Raw genomic sequence first — 10,901 nt, 5'->3', positions numbered from 1 at the left:
ACCATAGGTAAGAGTAGGAACGTAGATTGACCGGTAAATCGAGAGCTTTGCCTTACAGCTCAGCTCCTTCTTCACCACGACAGACTGGTACAGCGACCGCATTACTGCAGAAGCTGCACCGATCCGTCTGTCAATCTCACGTTCCATCCTTCCCTCACTCGTGAACAAGACCCCAAGATACCTGAACTCCACCACTTGAGGCAGGAACTCTCCACCAACCTGAAGTGGGCAATCCACCCTTTTCCGACTGAGAACCATGGCCTCAGACTTGGAGGTGCTGATTCTCATCCCAGCCGATTCACACTCGGCTGCAAACCGTCCCAGTGCACGCTGAAGGTCCTGGACTGAGGAGGCCAACACGACAACATCATCTGCAAAAAGCAGCGACGAAATCGTATGGTCCCCAAACCGGACACTCTCCGGCCCTTGGCTGCGCCTAGAAATTCTGTCCATAAAAATTATGAACAGAACCGGTGACAACAGGTCAGGAACAGGTCTGACTTACTGCCGGCAATGCGAACCAAGCTCTTGCTCCGGTCGTACAGCGACCGAACAGCCCTAAGTAGGGAGCCGCCGACCCCATACTCCCGGAGCACCCTCCACAGGATGTCGCAAGGAACACGATCGAATGCCTTCTCCAAGTCCACAAAACACATGTGGACTGGTTGGGCAAACTCCCATGAACCCTCCAGCACCCTGGAAAGGGTATAGAGCTGGTCCAGTGTTCCACGAGGGTCCATTTTGATACTTTTAAAATGGTACCGGCGCCTAAACGGTGCCTGAGCCGATACTTAAAAAAAAAAATCCACAAAAAACTATGGATAACATTAAAGAACATTACAAATATTTAAAATAAATCCATAGCTTTCACCTTGGATGCTCTCATTTCCCAAGTTGTGCTTCCCTTAATCTAAGGCTAATAAATGTATCTCACAATCTGGGTTATTATTTAATACAAAACCACACATAATATTTCTACTGTATCCCTGTCACTCACTCTGATATTTAGTTAAGATGAGTGCTGTCTGTCACTGTCTTTAATCAGTTCTGTGAATTACTGTATGCTCCTTCTTTATGCAATAGCAACAATCTCGTTTTTGAAATACAGTACTGTGCAAAAGTCTTAGGCACATTAGTATTTTCACCCCAAAAAAGGGTTTTAAGCCAGTTATTTATATCTTTTGCTGTAGTGTGTCAGTAGGAAATATCAGTTTGTCATCAATTTTAATAATAATCTAGTGCAATTTTGAATGCACAAGCAGGCTGTCAACAGCAAAATTAATGTTTGGAAATGTAAACTGATATTTTATTCTGTCACACTACAGCAAAATATATAAATAACTGGCCAAACACTATTCTTTTAAGTGAAAATACTAATGTGCCTAAGACTTTTGCACAGTAGTATGTATAAAGTAGTATTATGTATAAAGTAGGTATGATTAAATTAAGTATATTTAAATAAGTTTCATTAAAGTATGTGTTCGTTTATATGTGTTAAGGGCTAGACTGTCGCTGGTGAAACAGCTGTTTAGTGATGAGTGGTGACAAGCGAAATTTTTTACAGTAGATGAGAAACCGACTGCTCCCTCGTGACCTTTTGTAAACTGTTTTTATGACCAATAACTGCACAGATACAGATATTCTAACAATCTATCGATAAACACATACCTTGTGTCCTCAGTTTGTGTTTTAGTGCACTCGCGCTGCTCTGCTGTGGTCTGCGGATTGAAGAGTGCGCTGAAAGACGGGGAGGAGACCGGTCTGATGTCGGTTTCATATGAAATTTAAGCAGACTGACTCTTTTTTTATGATGACAAGCCAGAATGAAATAGCAGTAACGAAGCTATTTTTAAAATGTAAGGAGTAGAAGTAAAAAGTCGGCTGAAAAATAATTACTCAAGTATAGACACCTCTGAGCAACAGTAAAACAGTCATGTCGTTATAAGTTTCATTATGTCTTTATAACAAGAAAACAAGGGAAAAAAAATTATGCATGGCCGCTTAGAAAGTCAATTTTAATCTTTAAAGGATTTATTTAAAGTTGTGATGTTGTGATCCAAGTCACAACATCTAACTACTGGGGTGCCTCAGGGCTCAGTTCTTGGACCACTTCTCTTCTCTGTCTACATGGCATCATTAGGTTCTGTCATTCAGAAACATGGCTTTTCATACCACTGGTATGCTGATGACACTCATTTCTACCTCTCATTCCATTCTGATGATCCAACAGTAGCTATTTGCATCTCAGCTTGTCTAACGAACATTTCTTACTGGATGATTGCCCATCACCTTCAACTCAACCTTGCCAAGACAGAACTGCTTGTGATTCCAGCAAACCCATCGTTCCATCACAATTTCAACATCAAGTTGCACATCAACCATAACTCCTTCAAAAACAGCTAGAAGCCTTGGAGTTATGATTGATGATCAACTGACTTTCTCAGACCACATTGCTAAAATGGTCCAATTCTGCAGATTTGCTTTATTCAACATCAAGAAGATCAAGGCCTTTCTTTCGGAACATGCTGCACAACTCCTTATTCAAGCTCTTGTTCTGTCGAGGCTGGACTATTGCAATGCCCTCTTGGCAGGTCTTCCAGCCAGTTCCATCAAACCTTTACAATTAATCCAGAACACGGCAGCAAGATTAATTTTTAATCAGCAAAAAAAGAACACACCACACCTCCGTTTATCAATTTGCACTGGCCTCCAATAGCTGCTCGCATAAAATTCAAGACATTGATGTTTGCATACAAAACCACCACTGGCTCTGCACCCATTTACCTAAATTTGTTACTTAAAACTTTTTTGTGCCCTCTAGAAGCTTGTGTTCTGCAAGTGAACATCGCTTGATTGTGCCATCCCAAAGCAGCACAAAGTCACTTTTACGGAATTTTAAATTAAATGTTCCCTCTTGGTGGAATGAACTGCCCAACTCAGAGCAGCCATCTTCAAGAATTTACTTAAAACCCAATCTCTTCCATCTTTGACCCTGTAATTCTAACACTCACTATTCGAATTCTATTCATATAAAAAAAAAAACCTACCTTTCCTAATATTTTTGTATTCTATTTTCTTTGAATTATGCAAATGTTATTACACACACCTGACACTAGCTTGCTCTTTTGTTCTATCGGTTTTATTATATTATAAAGCCCATGCTACGTGTACTGTTAACCTAACTGAGACTTATAGCACTTACAGATCATTGCGGTTTTTGTTTGCTTCCACGGTCCTCATTTGGAAGTCACTTTGGATAAAAGCATCTGCTAAATGATTGTGTAAACGTAAGTTACATAGTTTGCTCAACTTTTGTTTTCAGGTTGCTTTCAAGACGGTCCATGTGATCCAGGAGTTTGTTCCACTAAAATTGACATTTAATCAGACAAAAATGGAAGAAAAGTAGGTTGCATCACTACCAAATAGAGGAGCAGCAATGACAAACAGGGTCATTGCCTAGTGAGGTGAAAAGTAATGCTGATTATAGGGGTCCAGGCAGTACATAAAATCAACCCCCCCCCCCCACACACACACCTGCTCTTGACCAAATTTTACTTTTAAATTACTTTATTAAAACTGCAGTGAAGACCAAGCAATGGTTTTACATTTGATTTGCTTTCTGTACCAGAACACTTACAAACCTGAAAATAAATGAAAATTCCCATTTATTTGTGCAGTTAACATGATTTCAAACAGGGCGGGAAAGATCTCAAACAGGCAAACCCCAGCTACGGCCCTGATGGCAAAGAAAGACTCCTGGTGGCTCTGCCGCTCACGCAGGGTGCAGACGGGATGGCTTTGAGGTCAGGAATCAGCCCGGTGTTGTTGGATACTTTGTTCTGAAAATACACATGGAAAAGAGTGTCAGATACACACAGCTGTGGTCAGAACAGAAGCAGTTCAAGCTTGAGATTGTGGAGGTGGTGTGGACATTTACATTCGAGTCCATGACCATGATGAGCTGGTCAATTCGCTTCAGTGTTTGTTGGTATTGATTGACCGACATGTCATTCCAAGTCTTACTGGACATCATATTGAGCCAAGCACTGCAAAATGAACAAGAAAGAGTTACATTATCATTAGGATAAATATTAAGTGGGAAGTGAAAAAAAAATTCAGCGTTTTAAATTACGCTGGATCTTTTGCTCCCATCTTAGAAATTAAAGTAGTTGGATTTGGGAGGCTGGTACAGATGCTCAGTTTCATAACTGGATAGTAGAAGAGGAAGGCCAAACACATCTCATCTGTAGTGGAGACTCCCCCCTGCAGGCAGAAAAATGGAGTTTCGCATTTCTCTTTTTTCATATTAGAACAATTAGAGTTCTTCAGGAGTGATGTTTTTGTGGGCCAAAACCTGGCATTTTAGTACCTACAGTTCTACGGTCTAGATGTCAAAGTTTTTTGTTTTTTTTTAAATGGTTTTGTTAAATGCCTGATATGAGGTCTGTGGTAAATATTTTCATTTTATTCTCCAACAAAATACATCAGTATAACCCCTTGTATTTTTTAAAGCTTTTACTGGTCTTAAGAGGCGGTTGCTAACAGGGGGCTAAATGGGTCTTTGCAAAACAGAGACTGTCTGGGACACCAAACAGGTAAACCCATTTTAGCCTCATTGCTCTAATAAAAATGCTTTTGCAAACCTTTCCAACTGAAACATTTAGAGAAATAGCTTTTATTTAGGACTGTAAGAGGGGTCAAGTTTAATGCCAGTAATGTTAACCTGGTGACAATGGTGTAGTTCATTTTCAAGCTGGTTAGAATCAAACTTTTGTTAGCCACAGAGCTTATCAATAATCCAAAAAGTTAGTTAAAGCAAATTGAGTTCAAGAAAACCAGGGTGATTTTAACTTTGTTTGTCCTACAAAACCACCACTGCAGCATGGTTTTAAATTTTTACTGAATAGCCAAAAAGCATGAGAAACGGGATCAGGAAATCTTAGAAACACACGTATATAGAAATTTGAAGATCCATATTGAAAAGACAACAAGCCTCTGTGTAAGTGTACAGTACTAACCCATGTGAGTTTGTTGCGGTTTTCAGTATTATAGGTGCACTCCACCAACAATTTGTCACCCTGAAAAGACCAAAATGTTCCTTTACTTCGCTTATTTTGCATATACTGTATACATGATACTTGATCCCTGAGAACTTAACAGCATGGCAACTTTTTAGCACTTACCAATTTCACAGTCTTCGTTTTACCCAAATTGGTCACTTGTTGATAATTAAAATCATAGTTTTCATCCACAGCTAGGAAATCGATCTGTTGACCTCCTCTGAAGAGGAGATTTATATATATAAAAAAAAAAAAAAAACCCATTATGAACCACATTAGGAAAACAGACAAGAAATAAAATGGCACACGTTATACATCTAATAATTTCCTGAAGTCAGTCATTGGTTAAAAAGGTTTACCTGAAGTGTCCGACTTTGACCTTCCGTCCAGCTAAGTGTGTGTGCAGCACCGCAGAGAAAACCTGAAGATCAGTTGGCTTCTTCAGAACCTGTAGAGCACAGAACACAGGATCATCCAGTCATCTGCTGAATCTGATCAAGAGTGCGCATAAACATACAAACCTCTGGAATATAAGCAGTGTCACACAAGCCATACGTGAGGAAGGATTTGGCTTTGGGTGGGATGGCATACCCTGGGAGCACCGAAAGCCCTGTGATCAGAACACCTGCATCATGCTGACGGAGTTCAGAGGTGTAGAAGAATCGCAGACCCGAGTTATCAACTCGACCTGTGCGGAGAAGTATTATTTTATTGTAATCTCAGGGTGTTTTTTTCACATTGTAAAGGACTGCTGACTGACCTGCAGTTTTTTGGGGGTTGTTGTAATGCACTTCAAGCTTGTAGAAAAAATCCTCAACTTTTCCTCCAATTGGTAGTCCTGCTACTTCAGGAAATTCAAAAGCCTTGAAAAATAAAATTGAAAAGATTACCTCATTAACGAAGTGTGACAATTTCAGTAGGCCTAATAAAGTATCATTGCTAATAAAAAGGTGAAAATGAATCCTCATGAGGTGGATCTTTTTCAGTGAACCGGTTCAGAAAACTGCTCTAAATGAACTTCAGAATCAAACTGATAAGACTTCTGATTCAATGAGGTGTTCACAGCAGTTAACCATTCAGGTAATTTGTGGCTTAAAATCAGGTTACTTTCACACAAAAACACACACACACACACACACACACACACACACAGACTAACCCCTCCGCCCATTCCCCACACAGCCACGGCCTCTATACACTTTGCATCCACCCCAAAATAACACTCCTTCTCAAATGGCTTGGTCACGCTCGGAGGGCAGCGGTACAGCACAAGATGATGCACGACGTCAATGTTTGTGATCAGTGGCTCAATCTGGAAAGAAGTCAGAAATTAAAATGATTGACAGACCACTGGATAGTTCAGGATCATGGGTGTTAAATTCATAGACTCACGCGATAAATGTGCTTTTTGCGATCAAATGTTGGGGCTTTCATGATCTTGCAGTGATAGTAGGTTTGTTTGGCTGGTACATTGAGCTGAAAGGATTTGTAAACATAAGCAACATGTAAAGTTACATTGGTTAGCACTTCAAATAGATAAACCAATAACAATCCTTGCAAACTATGGGGGTAAACCATTATGGGGTCCATAACAGTATAAGTGTGTGTGTGTCTATATATAAAATAATAAGAGGTGGGCCGTTATCGGCGTTAACGCGAGAAAAAAAAAATGCACTGCAGAAACAGGCATAGTGGAAGTCGTGGCCTAATGATTAGAAGGTTGGACTCCCAATCGAAGGGTTGTGGGTTCTAGTCTCGGGCCAGACGGAATTGTAGATGGGGGGAGTGCATGTACAGTTCTCTCTCCACCTTCAATACCACGACTTAGGTGCCCTTGAGCAAGGCATCGAACCCCCAACTGCTCCCCGGGCGCCGCAGCATAAATGGCTGCCCACTGCTCCGGGTGTGTGCTCACAGTGTGAGTGTGTGCGCGTGTTCTGCTCTGTGTGTGTGCGCGTGCATTTCGGATGGGTTAAATGCAGAGCATGGGTCACCATACTTGGCTGAATGTCACTTCACTCACTTATAAGGTTGTTTAAACCTTGTGCAATGTGGAATTAGTTTATAGCTTTTTCAAGCACTTTGTGATGCATTTTGGAAACAGGAGATGAGCCCCTTTTCTAAGACGCTTGTCAATTTTATTTGGGTAACACATTTTGAATGCCTCTGGCTGAATTCGAATAAGCCATTTTAATCTAGATTAAGATCACAGTGGGATTTAAAAAAAACAAAAAACACCTATGCCCACCTCTAAACACATACACTTTTTGACAAGCAACATCAAATTGACCAAAAAAAGTGACAGAAAAGACTTAAACTATTACGGAATGTTTTTCGGTTTGAAATGCTGCGCTCGAGTCTCCTATTCTTCAATAAATTCTGAATAAAGATGTTATACAATTTTCACAAAAAAGTTATTGTAGCTGCCATTTGAAAATGTTGAATGTGAAATGCCCTTAAAGTGCCAGCAACAGAAAACTGGGTGAAAAGACGGAACAATACAAAAACTTACATTAATCATGGTCATGTCGAAATGCTTGCTGTTTGGGGACTTGACCTGAGGCATGTACTTCAACAGGTTCAGCTCCTTTGTCCCTCTTCGGTTGCTGTGGTACTTGATTTCATCAGTCAATCCGTACGCATAGATCAGCTTCATGGGGAGATCCTGATAATGCAATAAAAACACTTAATCTCTTTACTTGCAATGAGAAGCTCTTTGGCCACATGCACACTGCATTTTTTTACAATTAAACTTACGGTGATTGGTAAATCATTTTTATCACAAGAGCTGATGGACCTCTGAAACTTCATGACTGTTTTCCCATTAGACTCCGTCAGAGACAGGCGTTTGTAGTTCTGTTGCTCATCAACCAAAGGCTTTGAAAACGCCACAGCATGACGGTCCTGAGTACAGAAAAACTGAAATTACGTAGGGGAGAGCAGGGGCGAAAGTACCATTTTTCAGAAAAACTATTTTTAAAAGTTGTTGTAGACCGATATATTTATGCTGTGGTCAGGAACTCATAAGTGTGGCCAATGGCGCGGGAAGGGGGGTGCTGCAGCACCCCCAGTCATAGCATCAGCCCCCCCGAAGGGGGGGGGGGGGGTGGTTGGGGGCGGACGGACTGTCCTAATATTGTACTTAAAAACGTGAAAAAAAAAAAAAAAAAAAAATATATATATATATATATTCATTCATCAGCAACACACCTGAACGCAAGGCCAAGCTTGGTGCACTTTAAATCGAGGTAAGAAATGGTTTTAAATCCCTTATACTGCCGCCGAGCATTTTAGCATTATTTCTGTATGCTGTTGCCTATTCACCGTAGTCCTGTGGCTGAAGAGGCCTAGGCTATAGCATAAAGGCAGCACATCACTAAATAACAGTGAATAATTTAGTGAATATATATGACATATATACTTAATTGTTTTTGTATCGCATTTCTTTTCGTTTTGAAGATTTTCGTTTAAAAGTAGACATTAAGCCTTCTATAATAGATAGCCTATATTTCTCAAAACTGTCTGTGAGGCACACGCTGAGTTTCTGCGCCCTCCAGTTCACGTGCAATACAAGTGATGTGCCGGCACCTTATTACATTGTCTGCTAATATATTTGCTTGTTTATTAAATACAGGCAATGGGTTGATAATTGATCAAAATTAAGATACAATTTATACAACACGAAAATCTTTTAAACAGTCTTTCTACAAAACAAAACTCAAAGTGGTCAAAATCATGTCTTACCCACTCCATGTCTCATAGGCTATTGCGCATGATGTATCATATCTTTCCCATGCTGCATGCTCGCTTTCATAATAAACATTGATTAAAAAAAAAAAAAAAAAAAACTAAATTAGCCTATAATATTTAAACATATGAAACCAAATGAGTTTTCTTTAATGGCTACAACACATAGCCTAAACAGTACAGATATTTTTTTATTTTTATTATTTTTATTAAACAAAGTACAAGTACATCAAGTACAATTTTTGTGTATAAAACAGAAACGATCACGCCAGGGGAGAAGACTAGTAGAGAAATTTCATGTCGTCACTCACAACATAATGACATCACATTTTCCAAATCCCCCCACCCCCCACAAAACGGCTCCCAGAGCGCCTGAGTGTGGTCTATCAGTATAATTTCACTTTGAACATAAGTTGCACATTGTTACTTTCGACCCCATCGGTTGGGACAAAAGTAACACACAGGTGGGTCAAAAGTAACAATACAAGCTAGATTTTTTTTCTGTTACTCTTATTTTTATTAAGTAAACCTGACTATGGCCTTGTTAATATGTAACTGCAAAATATTTTGACCTTTATTTTGGCAACAACAAAAACTACATTTTTATTTTAAATTTAAGTTTCAAATGTCTCAACCCGACTGTACAAACTTGTTTTGATAATTTTGTCAGTGTATTTTTATAAAACATTCTTTAGAATTAACAATATAATTACATTAGCATAATACATTCTAAATGTAACAGAAGGCCTATTCAGGTTTCCATCCAGTTGTTTTTATGCACAAATTCAAAATGTGCATTAAAACATCTGGAAACACTGCAAATTCATAGGTAGAGGTGTAAAGGCTAAGATATGGCTAAAACCCAAACATAACTAAGGTAAATGAGAGGTAGGAGCTGCACAGAGGTTCCTCTATGTCCAGAAAAAAAAACATGTCTCTAACTCAAAAACATATGGATAAAACCAGACCTCTGTCTGTCTTTCTGACCTTCACGAAGACATATTCTATTGGTATAAATGCCAGACAAAAGAAATTCACAGTATAGCATGCACCGGAACAAAATTGTCACTGTAGTGGCAGGAACTCCTGACATTTAAACTTGATTTAATTTTAAACTGAAAAAAATCTGAAAATGCAAACTTTAGGATTGTGTTAAAGCACTAAATAACATGTAGATTGATCATTACTGTGACAAATGTAACAAGAAAAACACGACTAATTTGAAAAAAATTACAGCTTCAGTAAAATTTACTTTTTGTACTCGAAAACTGTTTTACGGACCTAACTTCGGGAAACGATGAGGAAATCGTGATATTTCTCATCTCCGTCAAGGATTGCATGCTTTATATGCTGTCAGAGCTGGGAATAGAAATACTAAAAGAGGTTTAGGGAAAATCGCTTTGTTACTTTCGTCCCATGTTACTTTCAACCCCACTCTCCCCTATGTATGGTTTTTGATGTTGTGGTGATAAATGTACAGATCCAAGTGCAGTTAAACTGGGCTATCAGTTGAACACTGACAATCAATAATCTGTGCCAGAAAGATATCAGATATGGACAAATAAAAGAATTAAATAATGTGACTTGACCGTAAGTGACAGTTATCGGTCTCAATCTTGAGAATGTTAACAATTAAGAAACCCAAATAGAAGAAAAACATAACTTAACTACAAATATGAATGAGTCAGAAAAACAAAAACAAAAGACATAATTAGTTGTAATTTCTCCTCTTAGTGACTTTGACAGTTATCAGTGTTTACCGTGAAGTAACTGCCTTGGGGTCCAACTCCTCCAATGACCATATCGGCTCCAATCATTCCTCCGTTGGGGCTGAAGCCAAAACCAACCCAGCCACTGGTGCTGACTGTGAGCTCAAACAAGATTGTGCCCTTGACCTTATCAAATCCCCACTTCAGATGCACCTTGTGGTTGGGGTCCAGATATTCAGAGAAAGGCAGAAGAGGGTCTTTCTGAGCCAAGGACCACTGGACTGAAAGCAGAATCAGAACAAGAGATAATGTGACCATTTTTGCTTTCCAAAATCTGACAAACATTGTCTTTGTAAGGAGTTTGAGAAGGCAGTGACATGAAACA

At 39.3% G+C, this 10,901-nt stretch overlaps 1 protein-coding gene across 1 annotated transcript; it reads right to left on the bottom strand.

Annotated features, from left to right (window-relative positions):
- Positions 1-3,549: 3,549 nt before the first annotated feature.
- LOC113120504 (DBH-like monooxygenase protein 2 homolog) lies at positions 3,550-10,901 on the bottom strand. Its single transcript, XM_026290370.1, has 13 exons — positions 10,568-10,901; positions 7,818-7,964; positions 7,573-7,725; positions 6,453-6,536; positions 6,220-6,372; positions 5,821-5,923; positions 5,582-5,748; positions 5,420-5,508; positions 5,184-5,280; positions 5,019-5,078; positions 4,133-4,263; positions 3,938-4,046; positions 3,550-3,839 (listed from the first exon to the last, which is right to left on the bottom strand). Exons 1-13 carry the CDS (start codon positions 10,859-10,861, stop codon positions 3,729-3,731), a joined length of 1,698 nt encoding a protein of 565 aa, XP_026146155.1. The 5' UTR covers positions 10,862-10,901; the 3' UTR covers positions 3,550-3,728.

Source organism: Carassius auratus, chromosome 20, assembly GCF_003368295.1.
Source record: "Carassius auratus strain Wakin chromosome 20, ASM336829v1, whole genome shotgun sequence".
Classification (NCBI taxonomy): Eukaryota; Metazoa; Chordata; class Actinopteri; order Cypriniformes; family Cyprinidae; genus Carassius; species Carassius auratus.
The sequence above is the reverse complement of the archived record's forward strand: the minus strand, read 5'-3'. Positions and strand labels throughout refer to the sequence as shown.